Source organism: Amblyraja radiata, chromosome 24 (genome assembly GCF_010909765.2).
Source record: "Amblyraja radiata isolate CabotCenter1 chromosome 24, sAmbRad1.1.pri, whole genome shotgun sequence".
Taxonomy (NCBI): domain Eukaryota; kingdom Metazoa; phylum Chordata; class Chondrichthyes; order Rajiformes; family Rajidae; genus Amblyraja; species Amblyraja radiata.
The window spans coordinates 34,700,132-34,721,219 of record NC_045979.1 but is presented as its reverse complement, the minus strand read 5'-3'; the positions used below and the strand labels follow the sequence as shown (position 1 = coordinate 34,721,219).

At 43.3% G+C, this 21,088-nt stretch overlaps 1 protein-coding gene across 3 annotated transcripts in view; it reads left to right on the top strand.

The window, feature by feature from the left end:
- Nucleotides 1-21,088, top strand: part of LOC116987017 (S-adenosylhomocysteine hydrolase-like protein 1) — a 62,854-nt gene that overhangs the window by 32,581 nt on the left and 9,185 nt on the right. For all 3 annotated transcript variants that reach the window (XM_033042902.1, XM_033042901.1, XM_033042903.1), the window contains 10 exons: nucleotides 167-267; nucleotides 1,635-1,737; nucleotides 7,134-7,228; nucleotides 10,258-10,364; nucleotides 11,574-11,690; nucleotides 12,575-12,638; nucleotides 15,603-15,691; nucleotides 17,184-17,254; nucleotides 18,856-18,950; nucleotides 19,277-19,375. In XM_033042902.1, coding sequence (XP_032898793.1) covers nucleotides 167-267; nucleotides 1,635-1,737; nucleotides 7,134-7,228; nucleotides 10,258-10,364; nucleotides 11,574-11,690; nucleotides 12,575-12,638; nucleotides 15,603-15,691; nucleotides 17,184-17,254; nucleotides 18,856-18,950; nucleotides 19,277-19,375 — 941 coding nt within the window. The remainder of the gene's footprint in view (nucleotides 1-166; nucleotides 268-1,634; nucleotides 1,738-7,133; nucleotides 7,229-10,257; nucleotides 10,365-11,573; nucleotides 11,691-12,574; nucleotides 12,639-15,602; nucleotides 15,692-17,183; nucleotides 17,255-18,855; nucleotides 18,951-19,276; nucleotides 19,376-21,088) is intronic.

Here is a 21,088-nt window from a genome sequence, read left to right as displayed (position 1 = left end):
TTAAATACAGTGTGCCACACTATTGAGGATCCAATAAGGACAGCGTTATACCTGCCCATCCTGTTTCCAGCGCTGTTCCTAACAAAATCATTGGTAACAGCCAGAGTATAAGAAAATAATGGTGGTTGTTTGTATTGGATCGTAATATGTTTTCTTTCATGTTTAGAAATGTCAGCCCTTGTCGCTCTCCGGAAACGAGCTCAGGGTGAAAAACCACTCGCTGGGGCTAAGATTGTGGGCTGCACCCACATCACTGCACAAACTGCGGTAAGCAACGTGTAAAAAATGTGGTACTTTGGGAAATTGCTGGTGAACGTCTGGGCAGTTCTTTCAATTCAAATCTACATTTCGCCAACAGACTCTACCCCCAGAGATGTGTTGAGGTGGACTCATTGAACATATTCAAAGTGAGCAAAAAACATAGTGTGGAAGAGCCCAGTGGGTCAGGTAGCATCTGTGGAGGGAACAGAAAGGCGATGTTTCAGATTGGGACTTTTCTTCATCCCTGACGCTAAACACCGCCTGTCCATTCCCATCATAATCCTGCCAGACCCACTGGATTTCCTCCAGCATTTTGTTCCTGGCTCAAGATCTTGTTCAAGGAGGAAAGATTTAAAAGCATTAGGAATCTGAGGGGTAACCTTTACACCCAAAGGGTGGTGGGTGTGTGGGGCGAGCTGCCAGAGGAAGTAGTTGTGGCAGGGACTATCCCAACGTTTAAGAAACAATTAGACAGGTGCATGGATAGGACAGGTTTGATTGGGATATGGGCCAAATGCAGGCAGGTGGAACTAGTGTAGCTGGGGCATGTTGGCCAGTGTTGGCAAGTTGGGCCAAATGGCCTGTTTCCATGCTGTATCACTCTGACTACCCCAGCATCTGTAGTTTCTTGTGTCTACATATTCTACGTGGGCATTGCCAGTTCTTTGAACGACAGGAGCGTATGTGGGCGCAGGGACAGGGAGAAAGTGGTGTTAAGACCCAGATCAGATCAGATCAGATCAACCAGAGCTTTATAGAATGATGACTACTATGTGCATTTCTTGTTGTGCATTTCACATTACAATCGGGAGGATCCAGCAGAAGAAGGGTTTCGGCCCGAATCTTTGCCTATTTCCTTCGCTCCATGGATGCTGCCTCACCCGCTGAGTTTCTCCAGCATTTTTGCCTACCTTTGAAGAGTTGATATATTTATTTTCAAGAGAGTTTGCTTGGGAATTGCACAGTATGGGCTACTATACGTGGATAGCCGTATTTTGCATAGAAGTGCAGCCACTTACTCTGTTTGCATTTTAACACAAGTAATATGTATGCTATGATGTTGCAAATAGCAGACTGCATTATCTGCGTCCAACACCAATCCCAATTTAAAGTTGTGACGCAAAGGAACTGCAGATGCTGTTTTACGGAAAAAAGGCACAATGTGCTAGAGTAGTAACTCAATGGTTCAGATAACGTCTTCGAAGAATGTGAATAGGTGACATTGTGGGTCGCGAACATTGTTCCCAAATTAAAGTCGCTGGATTCAGTCGTGTAAAGATTTTTAAAAAACCACGTAAAAACAATCTGCTGTAAATGATGAATAACTTGTGCGGTACCATTAATGTTGGCTTGCTCTTCCATGCTTGGTGCAGGTCTTAATTGAAACTCTGGGAGCTCTTGGAGCGCAGTGTCGCTGGGCTGCCTGTAACATCTACTCCACACAGAATGAAGTGGCTGCTGCACTTGCTGAGGCTGGTATGTACATATCCTCATTACGTGTTCGATAGCACTTAATCTGCTGCTGTACAGTGCTTTGGGGCACCTTGAAAGCAAATTGCATATTATAATCCTATATTATTTTAATAAAATTTTGGAGACCAGCATAACAAAATATCTTCCATAAACTTTCTTGAAATTTCATGGACTTGAAACCTGTATAGATTAGAGAACACGGGGCTGTGTATGAATGTACTTGCTCCAAGTTATGATACATTTCAGCACATATGCTCTCACTACTGTAACAACAACTTGCGTAGAAACTTACACAACCTCCAGTAAAGCAAAATGTTCAAACATTTTTAGTTTAGTTTAGAGGTACAGTGCGGAAACAGGCCCTTCGGCCCTCCGAGTCCGTGCCGACCAGCGATCCCTGCACATTTAAACTATCCTACAATGGTTTACAAATTTACCGAAGCCAATTAACCTACAAACCTGTACGTCTTTGGAGTGTGTGAGGAAACCGCAGCTCTCGGAGAAAACCCACGCAGGTCACGGGGGGAATGTACAAATTCCATACAGGCAGTGCCCGTAGTCAGGATCGAAGCCGGGTCTCTGGCGCTGCCTGGCAGCAACTCTACCGCTGTGCCACCGTGCCACCCTCAAAGATGCCCTAACAGGCTGTCATCAAACAAAAACCTGACAATGTGGCGCAGGAGGAGATGGGAACACAAAAGCCTGGCCAAATATGCATGTAGTTTACGGACTTTGAAATGAATGTGTGCAGTTGTGCATCTGAAAGCTGAACAGATAAAGGAAAATACAAGTATGTGAGGTTCTGTTGTAGTCGTGAACTGACAGACTAAAATTGTTTGAGGTTCATTAATACCGTGTTGGCAGTTAGATACACAGTTTTGTCTGAAGCCCTAAGGGGCTTTTCTTTTCTGTTTTTTCTTTCTCCGCACACAACAAAGAATGTCAGTCTTATATGGTTCAGAGGGAAGTTCATGTAGTTTTAAGAGTCTCACTTCTTCAGAAAAGTTGGTTTTAATTTCAACTTTCACATCTGATGCCAGAAAGTCATTTGATTTTACTGATATCTTTCAGTAGAAAATAGATGTCAGATCAGTCACAGCAGTCTTCACTGTCCATCAAAAATGTCTCCATTCATCAAGACTGGAACTGTAGATGAGATTTAATACACAAAGAGAAACTCAGCAGGTCAGGCACTGTCTCTGGGGAACATGGATAGGTGACATTTCGGGTCGAGAATGAAGAAAGGTCTCGACCTGAAATGTCATTTATCCAGGTTCTTCAGAAATGCTGCCTGACCTGCCGAGTTACTCCAGCACTCTGTGTCCTTTTGTACATTCACAATCGTGCAGTTTTTCAGGTTTCAAGCAAAGTGACATTGAGCTTTGCTGAGGTAGAAATAAGTAAAATTGTTATCCTTGTGAGCTTGATGATGTCTGACAGATAAGCTGATCAGATAGCCCTTGTTCAGCATTTTGTCCGTTAAAAGTATGGGGCGAGGTCAAGATTGAAGCATTTTAAGTTATTTTCCTACAAAGTGAAAAATATTCGATGGTTCCGACGATGTTTTGTTTCTTGCATTTGGAATATTGCGAGCAATTTTGGGCACCATATCTGAGGAAGGATGTGCTGGCTCTGGAGAGGGTCCAGAGGTTTACAAGAACGATCCCAGGAATGAGTAGGTTAACCTACTAATGATGAGCGTTTGTCGGCACTGGGCCTGTAGTTGCTGGAGTAGTAACCAGGGTGTGAATTGGCTTTGGCATTCATTCCTCAAAAAGTAAATTCTAATCGGCTTCTTTTAATCTCGAGCATTGCATTAGAGAAGTCATTTTGTTTTATTGTTATTTGCTTGTTTTGTAATTCTGTATTTTATTTTAGCACCACTTGGTCCGCACTTAATTTAGATCACAGACTGAAGTCTGTGGTTTGCTATATCTGGACATGTGAGGTAATTGAATGAACAAGCAGCATTGAATTGATAGAAATACACAGAGTTAATGACTATATTTACTCATAACAAAGCTCCTTGAGGTGCACGAGCTTTGGATATTTCTGTATCCATTATCTATCGCTTCCTGGCACCATCATCCTTCAAAGACGTGCTCATACGTCACTTTGAAAGTAGGTAAAATTTAGCACAATGTTTTGTGTGGTTAGTCGCTTCTTTTAGAAATGTATGACCGCAGGACGAGATTTTCTTTGCAGTTGATTGAAGTGTGGTATTCGTTTAACCACAATTAACACGAGGATATATTTTAAGACTTGTTCAAGCTGAAAAGGGTACAGAGAAGATTTACAAGGATGTTGCCAGGGCTAGAGGGTCTGAGCCGTAGACAATAGGTGCAGGAGTAGGCCATTCGGCCCTTCGAGCCAGCACCGCCATTCAATGTGATCATGGCTGATCATCCCCAATCAGTACCCCGTTCCTGCCTTCTCCCCTGAGTCCCCTCTCTTTAAGAGCCCTATCTAGCTCTCTTGAAAGTATCCAGAGAACCGGCCTCCACCGCCATCTGAGGCAGAGAATTCCACAGACTAGGTAGAGATTGAGTAGGCTGGGACTCTATTCCTTGGAGCGCAGGTGGATGAGGGGTGATCTTATAGAGGTGTATAAAATCATGAGAGGTACAGATCGGGTCCTACATTTCATGTGAAGGTTGATGCCTCATTTATTTTTACAGCAGCACAGAGCATTAATCAGTGGTAAAGGTTCATATGTGATTTACATCTACAATACATTTGTTAACAAAAAACATACTTGGCTAATAAAGTATGATTATGATTATGATGAATATGATTATAATGATGTAGCTTCCTAGGTCTTTGGTTGGACCGCATTTGGAGTATTATGTGCAGTTCTGGTCACCACATTACAGGAAGGATGTGGAGGTTTTGGAGAGGGTTCAACAGGTGGTTTACCACGATTATAGACACAAAAAGCTGGAGCAACTCAGCAGGACGGGCAGTATCTCTGCAGAGAAGGAATAGGTGACGGTTCGGGTCGAGACCCTTCTTCAGACCCGAAACGTCACCCATTCCTTCTCTCCCATCCCACTGAGTTACTCCAGCTTTTTGAGTCCATCTTCGGTTTAAACCAGTAACTGCAGTTCCTTCCCACACATTTCGCCTTTACTGCAATTATGCCTGGATTAGGGGAGATTAGCTACAATGAAAGGTTGGACAGACTGGGATTGTTTTCTCTGGAATGCTGGAGGTTGAGGGGAGACTTGATAGAATTATCAAATAGTAGAGGCACAGCGCTAAGGTGAGAGCAGTGAAGATTACACGCGAGATGTGCAGGGCAGGTTTTCTTTTACAGAGGGTGGCAAATGCCTGGAACGCACTGCTGGGGGTGGTGGTTGAGGCAGATATAAGAGTGGCATTTAAGAGGACTTCTAGAAAGGCACAAGGATATGGAGGAATATGGAGTATGTGCAGGCAGTTAAAAGGTAGTCTTAGCATCATGGATATTATGCTCCGAATAGTCTATTCGTGTGCTGTGATGTTCTATGTTCTTCAGTAAATAGCCATTTCATAATGAACCTAGTTGGTGGTCAGTGTGGATATGAAAGTCGGTAAATCTCACTGCCTTACGAGGCCAGTGTGCAATGAGCAACATTACTGATCCTTGATTGAGACATAGAATTGGCATTCTTTAGCCAGAAAGTGATTCACCCTACCTTCAGGGAAGGAGAAGGATCAAGTAACCTATGGTCTCACTTCCAGAAGGAAACTGTGGTTCTGGGTAGCCACACTAGTAGTTTTTCTGGAATCCAGGCTCTGTTGCTACTTGTGGGAGACAAGAGGGAAACAAAGTAGTTTGGGCCTTTTCAGTTCTTTTTCTTCAACCTGAAATGCGAAAGTTCTAGTCGTGAACCTGAACGGAAATGGTGCAAGTAAACAAATGTTCCGATATGATAAAACTTTATTTATCCCAGGAGGGAATTTGGGGCTATTTGAAAATTAGGAGTCCTCTGCTTAAGCATTTGCTTTAAATTTATTGCACCTTTTACATAATGCTTTGCCTGTGGGTAGTTTCTTTAATAATATTATGAATGATATAAAGTTATTCTGCAGTTTTAAATGAATGCCAGAAATTAGTAAGATTGGACTGCAGATGCAGGTTTACACCAAAGATAGTCCCGAAACGCTGGAGTCAGGCAGCGACTGGAGAAAAGGAATAGGTGACGGTTTGGCTTGAAACACGATTCGAAACATCGCATATTCCTTTTCTCCAGAGACGCTACCTGACCCGTTGAGTTACTCCAGCTATTCTGGTATATCTACCAGAAATTAGCTATGTGTTTCAAATAGACAAATAACTATTGTGAATAATAGTTTAACTGAGCTAAGATTCTAAAAAGAAATGGACTATTTTTATATCTCGTGACATTTGAGCTTCTAATTGTGTTTAGTGCTCCGTGCAATGTTTTTAAAAAAGTTAATTCAAAATCCCTTCTGGTTTATGAGGGTTGTTTAAAGTGATTGGATGTTCAGCCAACTGATATGGTTAATGGGTAGCAGGAATGTCTTTGAACTGTAGCTCGATAGCAGCCAACATCAAAAGAGGATGTCCTTGCCACACACATTATTCAATCGTTCTTAGCAACTATCTTCAAGGTCATCAGCATGTCACAGGGTCATACTGCACAGAAACAGGCCCTTCGACCCAACTTGCCCATACTGACCAAGATGCTCCATCTGTACAAGTCCCACCTGCCGTGTTTCGTACCTATCCCTCTTAAACCTTTCCAATCCACATCTACGTTTGGTTTAGAGATACAGTGTGAAAACAGGGTCTTCGGCCCACTGATTCCACGCAGACCAGCAATTCTTGCACACTAACCCTATCCTACACACACTAAGGAGAATTTACATTTATATCCAGCCAATTAACCTACAAACCTATACATCTTTGAAGTGTGGGAGAAAACTGGAGATTCTGGTAAAAACCACGCAGGTCACAGGGAGAACATACAAACTCCATAACAGACAGCACCTGTAGTCGGTATCGAATGCGGGCCTCGGGCGTTGTGAGGCAGCAACTCTCCTGCTATTGCCAGTGTATGTATTTTGTGTTTCTAAAATGTCACTGGCGAAGTCCAAATGGAAGCAATATTGTAAATGATTTTCAACCCCATCATTCCAAACCTTTCAGATCCACTCACTGGATGTGGGGGGTCGCAGTCATCGATGTTTCCTTTCCCATTGCAATGAAGGTTTTCTTTAAATTGTGCTTGGTAAATGGTTACCTGGTAAATGTGGCAATCTGTTTGAAGCCTCCGACATTCCATCTTGCACTCTGTACCTGTCTTTGAGTACTTTTTTTAAAGCTTGTCAGTGTTCAAAGCCATCTTTTAACATAATTACTTTCCTTTTTTTCCCCACCTTGCACCCTCCAGGATTTGCAGTGTTCGCTTGGAAGGGCGAGTCGGAAGATGATTTCTGGTGGTGCATCGACTGCTGTGTCAAGATGAATGGCTGGCAACCAAATATGGTAAATGTCACTTTTACCACAGAACATCGAACGTTACAGCATACAAACCGACCCTTCGGCCCACAATGTCCATGCTGAACATGGTTAATCCATTAGTTGATGCTGATGCTGGTTTACACTGAAGATGGACACAAAATGCTGGAGTAACTCAGCGGGACAGGCAGCATCTATGGAGAGAAGGAATGGGTGACGTTTTGGATCTGAAGAATGGTCTAGACCCGAAGCATCACCCATTCCTTCTCTCCAGAGATGCTGCCTGTCCCGCTGAGTCACGCCAGCTTTTTGCGTCTCTACTGTGACACCCTGCATAACTAATTTTAGAGCCATATTCTCCAACTTTGTTGCCCATTCTCCTCACTTATTCATCCTTTCCTGTATCCTGGTTCCCAGTTACAGTTTGTGGAACAGATCCCCAGCCCTAAGGCTGCTGATCCTTATTCAGACTTTGTTGCTCCCTGTAGTTAGAGGGGCTTCACTAAGGTGTGTTATATTCCGCTGGGCACGTTGCTGCCTCCCTGTGCCCTTGTAATGAAAATGCACACAAACTCTTGCTGGGAGATTGGTCCCATTCACACCAATTCTTCCTATGTTCTTGTGCTTAATCAAAGCTGTGCAGTATTCAGTTAGTAAACATTAAACTGCATGTGAAAAGGTGAATAGTGATATTTCGACATCTACATTAATTATATAATCCATATAGAGTCATACAGCATGGAAACAGGCCCTTTGGCCCAAACAGCCTTCGCTGACCAAGGATCCCCATCTACTGTCATACCACCTGACTGCTTTGATCCATATCCCTTTAAAACGTTCCTATCCATGTTCCTGTCCAAATATCTTTTAAATTGTGTTGTAGTCTCTGTGTCAACTGCACCCTGTGGCAGCTCTTTCCAGATATCCACCACCCTCTGTATGAAAAAATTGCCTCAAGTTCCTGTTAATTCTTTCTCCTCTTATTTTAAACCCATGTCCTTAGAATGAATTCTAATTGCTGAAATTGATGTGCTCTAAATTGAAACAAATAAAATGATGACACTTTTGAATTGTGCTATCATAAATAAAACCAAAATTGCTTTCTGCTGGGGAGTTATGTATTCAAAAGATAGCATTTTTATTAATCGAGCGCTTGCTATGAAACTGTGCCCCGAGTTGTGCAAGGCTCCCATCATGAGAACAATGTTACACAATAACTTATTCTAGCTCGTATAACCATTAAGATTTCTAAAATTGTGAATGGGAAGGAGGCTAAGTAAAGGTAAGAGTGACCTTTAAGATAACGCCAGTTTATGGGATCGAAATAGAATTCTGTTAATGTTCACCTTCAATAACAACGCATGGAAAATTTAATTTCCCCTTTTCCGCTTTGTTGCTTCACCTTAATTGAGATAATTGCGTTCAATAAACAAACTCCAATGATGCCCAAAGTCTAGTAATGTCAGGTTATGTAAGTTTATTTTATTACGAGCTGATCGAGAATAATAATTCTGGACGAAGAGAAAAAAAAAAATGTGGCCTCGTCTTTTACACTAAGGTTGGTGGGAGATACTATAGTGGTGTTTAAGAGGCTTTTAGAAAGGCTAAATAGGTACATGGAAGTGCAAGGTATAGATCATGTATAGTCAGGTGAAATCAGTTGAACGGCATCATGTTTGGCACAAACCGAGCGGGCTTAAAGACCTGCTCCTGCAGCGATGTGGAGTAAAGATCACTGTACAAATGCAGGCCATTCACCCCTTCAGTTTCCTTCTCTATTATTCAATAACGTCACTTGGAGTATTGCGTGCAGTTCTGATCGCCCCCTAACAGGAAGGATGTGGAGGGTGCAGAGGAAGTCTACCAGACTATTACCTGGATTAGAGGGTGTCGGCTGCAAAGAGAGGTTGGATGGACTTGTATTGTTTTCTCTGGAATGTCTGAGGTTGAGGGGAGACTTGAGAGCAGTATATATAGTTATGAGAGGCATAGATTGGGTCGATAATCAGGGTGGAAATATCCAACAGTAGAGGGCATGGCTATAAAGTGAGAGGGAGGGGGAAGGTTTAATGGAGATGTGCGGGGCAAGTAATTTTACACAGAGTGATGTGGGGCCCTGATTGCATTGCCAGGGGTGGTGGTGGAGGCAGATATAATAGTGGTGTTTAAGAGCCTTTTAGGTAGGCACACAGAAGTGCAGAAAATAGGGGGATATGGATTATGAAATCAGTTTAACTTGGCATCATGTTTGGCACAAACATAGTGGGCCGAAGGGCCCGTTCCTGTCCTTTAAAATAAAATAAAAATAAATAAGTAGGTTTATTGGCCAAGTATTCACATACAAGGAATTTGCCTTGGTGCTCCGCCCACAAGTAACAACATGACATATAGTGACAGTTACGAATGACTCAGAAAACACTAAACATTAATAATAATAAGACATTAATGATAAAACCCCATTGATCAAGCATGTGAACCAACAAAATACCAGATCAAAGGGAGGCTACAGATTTTTGGCTGTTGAGTAGAGCAACTACTCGTGGATAAAAACTGTTTTTATGTCTGGCTGTGGCAGCTTTGACAGTCCGGAGTCGCTTTCCAGAGGGAAGTGATTCAAAGAGTTTGTGGCCGGGGTGAGAGGGGTCAGAGATGATCTTGCCCGCTCACTTCCTGGCTGAAACGTTCTATTATGACCATATGGAGTAAACCTCATAGTTTCCATTACCATGTCAAATTGATGTATATTTTTGTCCTTAACTAGAGTGCGTAACTTTATTAGAAGGATGGTCTGCTATTGTGCAATGCTACTTCGTATAGAGCCCGCTAACTACATTGCATGACGGTATCTGTCTAACAATGGAGAGCCTCCCACAGAATTATTGCATAAGATGTATTTATTAAACTGTGGTGGATGTAATAAAACATTAATCTGTGGATTATTGGTTTATTTCCCTGTGTATGATACGCTCAATTTCGTTTCTCCGCGCAACAGTTCAACTTTTTTGTCCCTTTATCAGATTAATGACCGCTTTTATTCTGCTTTTGCTTCCTTGTAGATTCTGGACGACGGTGGTGATTTGACTCACTGGGTCTATAAGAAATATCCTAATGTGTTCAAAAAGATCAGAGGCATTGTGGAGGAAAGTGTAACAGGTGTTCACAGGTGGGACTATTGAGATAAAAGCTTTCGGTTGAAGAACAGGATTAGCGGTGAAAATCTTCAGTAAAATAAGAAGGGGATAAAGGATTTTTGAGCCGAAGGGCCTGTTTCCGTGCTATAGTACTCTATGACTTGCTGTTGACTGTAGGACTCTAAAAACACTCTCTACTCTAGCTGATGTAAGGTTTAATAAGTTTTGCAACATCAGCCAATCCTCCTCAGTCTGAAGAAGGGTTTTGGCCCGATACGTTGCCTATTTCCTTCGCTCCATAGATGCTGCTGCACCCGCTGAGTTTCTCCAGCATTTTTGTGTACCCTCCTCAGGATAGTTCCCTCTTTCTGTTTTAGAGTTTGATAAAAGAATGGGAAAAGATCCCAAGATCACTACGGCACAGAATTCCGTGACCGTTTTTTTTTTAATCGCCCTAAATGGAATGAGAAGGCTCTGTTGAGAAGCATCCCCAAATTAAAATACTGCAGGCGCTGGAATTCTGAAACATCAACAGATGATGCTGGTTGGTTTGATCTTGTACAGACCAGGTTATTGACTTGATGGGCTGAATGGCTCCCTGAGCTGTAACCATTCTATGATACTGAAGGCACAGTGGTGCAGGGGTAGTGTTGCTGCCTTACAGTGCCAGAGACCCAGGTTTGATCCTGACTACAGGTGCTGTAAGTATGGCGTTCGTACGTTGTCCCTGTGACCACGTGGGTTTTCCCCAGGTGCTCCGGTTTCCTCCCACACTACAAAGACGTAGAGGTTTGCAAGCTAATTGACTTGGATAAGTTGTAAAATTGTCCCTAGTGTGTAGGTATTGTATGGGTGATCACTGGTCGGAGTGGACTCGGTGGGCTAAAGGGCCTGTTTCCGCACCGTACCTCTAAAGACCATTCTGGAGTACCAGAAAGCAACAGGGAGGAGTCGGGATAATGCAAGTATGTAGGTGTTCTTCTTGCGTATGGCGTGCACAGCCTAAAGTTGTAGGTCAATTTGTTCTATTTGATCTATTTGTTTGTGCACATCGGGTTGATTGCATTAGTCGAAAACAGGGTGGACCTCATGAAGGTTGCAATCTCCCACCCCTATATAAGTTGTGTACCACTGTTTATTTCGGTGCCTGTTCAGGAATGTTGTAATTATACTCTTAAACATTCATTACAAGTTAGTAATATGGTCTAACATTAAAGATCTTTCTTATATTTTACTTTCAGATTGTATCAGTTGTCTAAAGCAGGCAAGCTCTGTGTCCCAGCCATGAATGTGAATGACTCGGTCACCAAGCAAAAGTTTGATAATCTCTACTGCTGCAGGGAGTCCATCCTAGATGGGTAAGGATGCAGAGATTCTGTCTCATGATTCTGCATGACTTGGTTCTCTAACCATGTAAACCTAATTTAGCTGTTAGAAATTGCAGTTGGAACCCATCCATACACACTTTTGTTGCAACAGGTACTATCACAATGTCGAATAAACATTTAGACATTTAGAACGGAGGTGAGGAAACACTTTTTCACACAGAGTTGTGAGTCTGTGGAATTCTCTGCCTCAGAGGGCGGTGGAGGCCGGTTCTTTGGATACTTTCAAGAGGGAGCTGGATAGGGCTCTTGATAGCAGAGTCAGGGGATATGGGGAGAAGGCAGGAACGGGGTACTGATTGTGGATGATCAGCCATGATCACATTGAATGGCTTGAAGGGCCGAATGGCCTGCTCGTGCACCTATTACCTATTGTCTACATGGATAGGATAGGTTTGGAGGGATATGGGCCAAACACAGGCAGATGGGACTAGTATAGATGGGACATATTTCGTCAGCATGGCCATGTTGAGCCAAAGGGCTTATGGCTCGGTACTGTATGAGTCCATGACTTGCTGTTGATCGCTGACTCTACAAACATTTCAAACTCCAGCTGGTTTGGATTTTAACAAGTTCTGCTGTATCAGCCAATCCTTCTCCGGATAGTTACCACTTTCTGTTTCAGAGCGTAAGAATTAAACAGAATCTTATTATTTCAGGGGTGTCCGTCCGGTGTTATGGGAAGAAGGCTGGAGAATGAGGTTAAGAGGGAAAGATAGATGAGCCGTGATTGAATGGCTGAGTACACTTGATGGGCCGAATGGCCTAATTCTGCTCCGATCACTTATGAACTTATTTTGGTGACTTGCACTTGTAAAACCTGTAAGCAGTGAATCTTTATCCTTTTCTTTTCCTAGGTTAAAGAGAACAACGGACGTCATGTTTGGTGGGAAGCAGGTTGTAGTGTGTGGATACGGAGAGGTAATGTCCTGTCAATAATCCTCGACTAGAACCATTTTCCCGATTAGTTTTTTTTTGTCTTCCCCTTGAGTTTACAATACAACTTTGAATATTGTCAGTCATCATTCACTCCACAAAGCAACAAAGCTTGAATTTCATGGAGAAACCAGGAACTGCAGATGGTGGTTTACAAAAAAAAGACAGAAGGTGCTGGAGTAACTCAGTGGGTCAGGCAGATTCTCTGGAGAACACGGGCAGCTGACATTTTGGGTCGGGGATGTGCTTTCAGCCTAACTGTAGGGGTGAGAGAAAGAAAGCTGGAAAAGAGGAGGGGACAGGATAATACTTGGCAGGTAATAGGTTGATGCAGGTGAGGTGTTAGGCATATGGTTGGACAAAGGCCAGCGATGAATAGACAGAGTGTGTGAGTTAAAAGAGTTGTGAATTGTGATACAAAGTGCTGGAGTAACTCAGCGGGTCAGGTAGCCTCTCTGTGGAGAACACGGATAGGTGAAGTTTCAGACTGAAGATTGGTCCCAAACTGAAACGTGACAATAGACAATAAAGTAAGTAAAGTAAAGTATCCTTTATTGTCATTCAGACTTTTCAGTCTGAACGAAATTTCGTGCCTTGCAGTCATAACATAGAATAAAATAACAAAACACACAATAAACACAGATTTAACATCCTCCACAGCGAGTCCACCAGGTCCTCCTCAGTGTGATGGAAGGCAAAAGAATAGGCCATTCGGCCCTTCGAGCCAGCACCACCATTCAAAGTGATCATGGCTGATCATCCACAATCAGTACCCCGTTCCTGTCTTCTCCCCATATCCCCTGACTCCGCTATCGAATAGACCACCTATCCATGGTCTCCAGAACTGGTGCATGACCGGCTGAGTTACTCCAGCATCTTGGGTCTCTGTTTGAATTTCATAACTTGATGGCTCCCCTACACCCCACACACCTCACCCCCACATCGGAAGTCTGACTCATAGGCAGAGTTCTGAAAGCTTATTACTGTGTGAGAGTTTGATTGAGTTTCTGTCGCTGCTGTGGTAAATGAAGAAGTGAAGTGGCTTCTCAACAAAGTACGGTGAATCATTGCTCGTCAGGCAGTAAAAGTGAGCAGTTGTCATGGAGATGCTGCAAAATGAATTTGTACATTACAAGGGTGTCGCTTCTCTGTGTTCTTGCAGCATAATGATGAAATAATCTAATTAACAGTTTTGCTGGAAGGGTGCTTGAAGGTTTTGATCTGCACTCTGCCAATCCCCCTCACTCTTTGACATCCTTGCGGTTGAGTAGGCTTTAACAATGCCTGTGGTATTTATCGTGGGAGTGCCATTTTCCATTAATGTACCCTAATCATCTGCAGAGTACTCGTCAAAAGCCCGCTTATCTATTTTCCAGGTGGGTTACAATGATTAACACGATAGTCACAGTCGTTTGTCATTGTGTGTGATTAACTGCTCAAGCCTCCAGGCATGAAATACTGCTTACACAGAGAGCATTGACAAAGTTGACAGAATCTTGCTTAACTGGTTTTACATTTAGAAGAAGGTTCAATGGTTTCTTTATTACCCTGTGTACTAAGGTGCAGTGAAATACATATTTTTACATACAGCTCAGCAAGACGATCAGCATACGATCCCAATCCCCTAGTTCGGACAAAATGTACTGAATAGCCCACTGTCTATATCCTGCCTCACCCGCTGAGTTTCTCCAGCATTTTTTGTCTACTGTCTGTATGCACGAGGTGTTATTTTACAGCCCCAGCAGCAGCAGGCCACAACGGGCCCGTTACAGCCATCGCATCCTTTCCGGATAGACCACTTGTAGTGAATCTCCTGTTTGCAGGTTCCTGGTGTAATTTCTTACCGTTGAGGATAACTTGGTTTGTCATCCAAACCAAGCTTCTGAAGTGGGTAGAAAGTCCTACTCAGGATCCATAGACAGTGCCACTAGTGGAACTTAATGTGGTGGGTGAATCTGGAGTAGTTGGATCTGCATGTTTCTTGCAGGCTGAGGAGAATAGTTTAAGTTGGCATTGTGTTCGCCACAGACATTGTTGCCCAAGGGACTTGTTCCTGTGCTATGCTGTTCTCTTGTCCCTCATTCATGCTTACCAGTGTTTCAACTTGTGTCTCAACTGCTGGGTGCTGGGGTTGACATGCGGCTAAGTGTGATGGACTCAATTATTAATGGGTCTTTTTCCTCTGAATACGTAGTGTAGGTTCCATCTTCCTTGTTATGGTAAAGGCATCAATGATTTCTCAGAGCTTATCTAAGAGTGCATACATTCGCAAGCAAAGTTGATGCTACTCTGATTTTGGAGTTGAGGTAGCAAATATTTTAACTCTGTTCAACAGGCTTAGTTTAGAGATACAGCGTGGAAACCAGCCCTTCAGCCCACTGAGTTTGCACCAACCAGCAATCACACGTACACTAGTTCTATCCTACACACTAGGGACAATTTACAGAAGCCAATTAACCTACAAACTTGCAGGCCTTTGGCATGTGGGAGGAAACCGGAGCACCCGGAGAAAACCCACGCGGTCACAGGGAGAACGTACAGACTCCATACAGACAGCACCGGTGGGCAGGATCGAACCCGGGTCTCGAGCGATGTAAGGCAGCAACTCTACCGCTGTGCCACCGTGATCTGTAGATCAATTCCACTCCAGCACAGAGCTTATCGAAGTTGAAGCTGATGTGTTGTAGTGAGGAAGATGGCAAAAAGGGGTTGGTGTAATGGCACATCTTTCATTGACTGAGGCAATATAGACGTGAGCTGGTCAATTGCATTATTCCAACATTTTCTGTCTCACTTCAAACTTTTTATTCTTTATATTCTCCTCAAAGGCTATAAATGATTTTGAACTCATTTGGTAGTAAATCACTCGTTTGAAAATTCATTCACCATCGAAGTAAAAGACTGTAAAAAGAGACAGGAGATAATGTAATGTTTTATATGTGTTTGTAGGTGGGCAAAGGTTGCTGTGCTGCTTTGAAGGCTCTTGGTGCTGTTGTGTACGTGACTGAGATTGATCCGATTTGTGCTCTGCAAGCTTGGTAAGAGAACTTTTCATTCCAGTTGCATGGTCCCATGTCTCATATCTAAGCTTGGGGAGGTGGAGGGCTTGGTTTGTAGAGTCCTTAAGATAAAACGTGATTTTTTATTGTCATTAATCTGCGACTGCAATTGTTTCATCTTGTAAAATTCTGTCATTTTAGTTTTTAAGTTTATTTTCCCCTCGACAATTCTTCAGCATTTTGCAATTTTTTCGACAGAAGGACGCAATGTTTGTTAGTTTAGTTTTAGTTGAGAAATGCAGTGCGGAAACAGGCCCTTCGACTCACCGAGTCCACACCGACCAGCGATCCCCGCACGCTAACACTATCCTACACGCACTAGGGACAATTTGTAATTTTATCAAAGCCAATAAATGTACAAACCTCTATGTTTTTGGAGTTTGGGAGGAAAGCTTAAAACACCCGGAGAAAACCTATGTAGGTCACGGGGAGAACGTACAAACTCCATACAGACAGCACCCATGGTCTGGATCGAACCTGGGTCTCTGGTGCTGTAAGGCAGCAACTCTACTGCTGCACCACCATGCTTTGTTTGACAAAACAATTCGATGTGTGTTACTATGCCCACGATTTACTTTGGTTAAGAAAAATTACACTGACAATCTCTTGAATTTATGTAAAGTTAAGTAGAATTATTGTAATCTCCTCAGCTACCCCCAGATTCTATCTGTCATCCTACAAACTCGGGGCATTCTAATCTCCCAATCCACACATCTTTGGGATATGGGAGGAAAGGACATTCTTGCTATTGAGGGAGTGCAGCGTAGGTTCACGAGGTTATTCCCAGGATGGCGGGACTGTCATATGATGAAAGAATGGAACGGCTGGGCTTATATTCACTGGAATTTAGAAGGATAAGAGGGGATTTTATAGAAGCATATAAAATTATTAACAGATTGGACAAGACAGATGCAGAACTTTTTCATCCAGAGAGTTGTGAATTTGTGGAATTCTCTGTCTCAGACGGCAGTGGAGGCTGATTCACCGGATGCATTCAAAAGAGAGTTAGATATAGCTCTTAGGGCTAGCGGAATCAAGGGCTATGAGGAAAAGGCAGGAACGGGATACTGATTGTGGATGATCAGCCATGATCACATTGAATGGTGGTGCTGGCTTGAAGGGCCGAATGGCCTACTCCTGCACCTATTTTCTATGTTTCTAGGAAACCCAGAACAAACCCAGGTAGTTGCAGGGAGAACATGCAAACGCCACACAGACATCACCAAAGGTCGGGTTTAAACACGAGTCCCTGGCGCTGAGAGGCAGTGCCTCTTCTCACTGTGCCCTGTGGCACATTTACTATGCAGTAGATCATAGGTTAACACGGGAAAGATTTAGAGTTTCTCCCATTGCAAGTTAGTGTAATGAATATCTTCAGCAAGATTTGTTGAATCGGTAGTTGATCCTTGCATGAACGGCAAAGAGCTCTGAGACCAAGATTTTAATCATAAAAATCTCTTTTCATGTTTAGTATGGATGGATTTCGAGTGATGAAACTGAATGAAGTCATACGGCAAGGAGATTTGATCATTACCTGTACAGGTACTGGTGATATTCACTTGTAATTAACAGTCTAGTCTATGCATGCCATTGCTACATTCAGAATGAGTTATGGGATGGGTGAGGCATGCTGAATAATTGAAAGATTTGAAGTATCTGGTGTTTCAGATATTAGCTTTTTTTTTACTAAACACCGTGTTAACGGGAATTTATTTGATGGTTAAAATAAAATTGTTTTTGTGGCAGTCCATTGAAACATTTCCAGCGAAAAACATCTCTTAATCCTTAAAGGTCAAATGAGAATTTAAAAATTCACGGAATAATTTTGATTTTTCCCATTATTATGAAGTGTTCTGTTGTGCTTCGAGAACCAAAACATTTAATCCATTTACCATTCAGAAATATCATAGTTACGCAGCATAGAAACAGACCCTTTGGCCCAACTTATCCATGCTGGCCAAGATCCCATGTAAGCTCGTCCTAATTGCCTGCATTAGACCTACATCCCTTTCAAATGTCTTTTAATTGGTGTTGTTGTTGTGTTGCCTCAATCACTTCCTCAGGCAGCGTGTTCCATGTATGTAGCACCATCTCTATGAAGACGTTGCCCCTCAGGTGCCTATAAATCTCTTCCCCTCACCCTAAACCTATGTTCATTAGTTTAATTCTTCTTCTTCTTGCGTATGGCGTGCACAGCCTAAAGTTGTAGGACAACTTGCTCTATTTGATCTGATTTGATTGTGCACGCCAGGTTCATTGCATTCGTCGAAACAGGGCGGACCACGTGAAGGTTGCAATCTTCCACCCCACCTGATTGAAAGACAGCATTGAAACAGGTCCCTAAGTCCATGCCAACTATCGATCATCTGTTCACACTAGTTCTATATTAATTCAATTTCGCTTCCACTCCCTACACACTAGGGACAATTTACAGAAGCCTATTAACCCATGCACCTGCATGTTTTTGGGATGTGGGAGAAAACTGGAGCATCCGTAGGAAACCCAAGGGAAAACGTCCAAACTCCACGCAGTGAGCACCCGAGTTCAGGATCGAACCCGGGTCTCTGGCACAGTGAGGCAGCAGCTCTCTGAAGTTCTAGATTTCTCAATCCTGGGATAAAGACTGTGTACATTCTCCTTATTTATGATACTTAATGACACGTGGTCACACTGACCTACCATCCACACTGTATACGGCAGATTTACTACTATGATTTCCACCACAATCCTGTCAGTCACAAATGACTCTATAATTTAGAGTAGTTTAGAGATAAAGTGTGGAAACGGGCCCTTCGGCCCACCGAGTCCTTGCCGACCAATGATCACCCTGTACATTAGTTCTATGTCATCCCAGTTTTACACCCTACACAATAGGAGCAATTTACAGAAGCCAATTAACCTAACAACCTGTATATCTTTGGAGTGTGGAGGAAACCGGGGCACCCGCGGTCACGGGGAGAACGTGCACACACCACACAGACAGCACCTGAGATCAGGATCAAACCTGGACCTCCGGCGCTGTAAGGCAGCAACTCTACCATTGGGCCACTGTGCCACCCTTGAAAGCTTGATCTGTGTACGGTGCAAAAGTTTAATTGTATTGTGTGTGGCGTTTTGTATACATGATGCTGTTCTACATTTAGGTAACAAGAATGTTGTAAACAGAGAACAACTTGACCGAATGAAAAACGGGTGCATTGTCTGCAATATGGGTCATTCCAACACAGAGATTGATGTGGTAAGGAAGTGTTTATTGCTGAAGTACAAGGAGAAATAGAGTGTGTGGGGTGGGGGGGGGGGAAGAAAAATGTTGTGTTTCTGAGAGAGTGCAGCAAACTGGGATTTAAGTAGATAGTTCTTACATAAGAGCTGGTCCTACACAAGGCCAACGTGCAAACTGCGCATTAAGTGCGCCCAAGGTTAGGATTGAACCCTGGTCTCTGGCGCTGCGAGGCAGCAGCACTACCAGCTGCGTCACTCGCCCCCCCCCCCCCCCCCCCAGTGTAGTGATTAGTGTTCGTGGTCTATATTTTCAAATGTTTCTAACTATATATTCCCTCACAGGCCAGCCTGCGTACTCCTGAACTAACCTGGGAACGCGTGAGGTCTCAAGTCGATCATGTGATCTGGCCAGACGGGAAGCGGGTCGTGCTTCTAGCCGAGGTTTGTAACTTTCGCCCCGTCTGCATTGTAACATCTCGGCCACGTTAAGATCAGCCACGGTTGAATGGCAGAGTCGACTTGATGGTCCTATTCCTTATTCCAAGTTACACTGATCTTGTCTGCCTGCACGTGATCCACATCCTTCCATTGGTTGCACTTCTTCTTTTCGTGCCCATCTTGTTACAAATGTTGACCTCGCTGTCATCGTCTGTCCTGAAAGGGACACAAGCTTCCGCCGACAATCAGTGGGAGCCATCACTTGTCGCAATAGATGATGGTGGTGGCAGAATTAGCTCGGGATACTTCCAGTTTCCAGCCCCCCCCCGCGACGTGGACGCTTCTGCTATGGGGCCATTGGTTGCACTACAATACTGAGAACTATATTCTCCACTATATTTCTCTTCACCCTACCAATTATAATTCAATATGGCTTAGTTTATTTATGTTTACTGTTATCGAAGTTGGTTAGAAAGCTTGCAAAAGAAAGGTTTCCATTGTACCTTGATACACATGACAATAATAAACCTGAACCAGCATATCCATATGCCCATCTTAAAGCATCTTAAACGCCACTATCGTATCTGCCTCCACCACCATCCCAAGCAGCGTGATTCACCCACCCACCTGTGTAAAAAAGAAACTTTGATTCAGCCGTTTTCTTTTATTTTTGATGGATGATAATAGATGCAAGCTTTCTTTTAGCTTACTACTAAAATGAAAGGGAATAAGCAGAAAACACTGCAGGTATCAAATGGTGCCAGAGAATTTTGCAGACTCACTGTGGCCCCAGTTGGCCTATTGATTACCTCTGTAGAGTTCAATAAAGCATTACGGAGTATTCTTGAGAAAGAGTTTGCCTGCCACAGGATAAAAGGCCATGGGTAGAATGGGAACACTGAGAACTGAAGGGACAAGTTAACCTAGGTGGTTTATGATGACAGTTATAGATAAAATTGAGACTGCGTTTACAAGTTCACGTTATAGGAGTAGAATTAGGCCATTCGGTCCATCACCTCCGCCATTCAATCATGGCTGATCTCTGCCTCCTAATCCCATTTTCCTGCCTTCTCCCCATAACCCTTGACACCCGTTCTAATCAAGAATTTGTCAATCTCTGCCTTAAAAATATCCACTGACTTGGCCTCCACAGCCCTCTGTGGCAATGAGTTCCACAGATTAACTACCCTCAGACTAAAGAAGTTCCTCCCCGCCTCCTTTCTAAAAGAACGCCCTTTAATTCTGAGGCTATGACCTCTGGTCCTAGACTCTCCCACCAGTGGAAACATCCATTCCACATCCACTCTATTTATGCCTTTCATTATTCTGTAAGTTTCAATGAGGTCCCCCCTCAACCTTCTAAACTCCAACGAGTAGAGGCCTCAAACGTTTATCGTATTGCTAACCCACTCATTCCTGGAATTATTATTGTAAACCACCTCTGGTCCCTCTCCAGAGCCAGCACATCCTTCCTCAGATATGGGGCCCAAATAAATGATGCTGCAAGTGCAGTTATCTCGTGTAGAGTGGTGTTTCACATGGCAGCTTCTTGGCCTCAGACTGGCCTGAAAGAAATCTAACTAGACAAGAGAGCCTCTCCTACAACCTGTGTGGAGAAATAATGTGTTTGTGCAACAGAAGATATTCGGGCAGTTGATGGAGTGGTGGGATTAGTTTTGGATTGCCCCAGCAATTCTGTGGTGACCCTTGATTCCA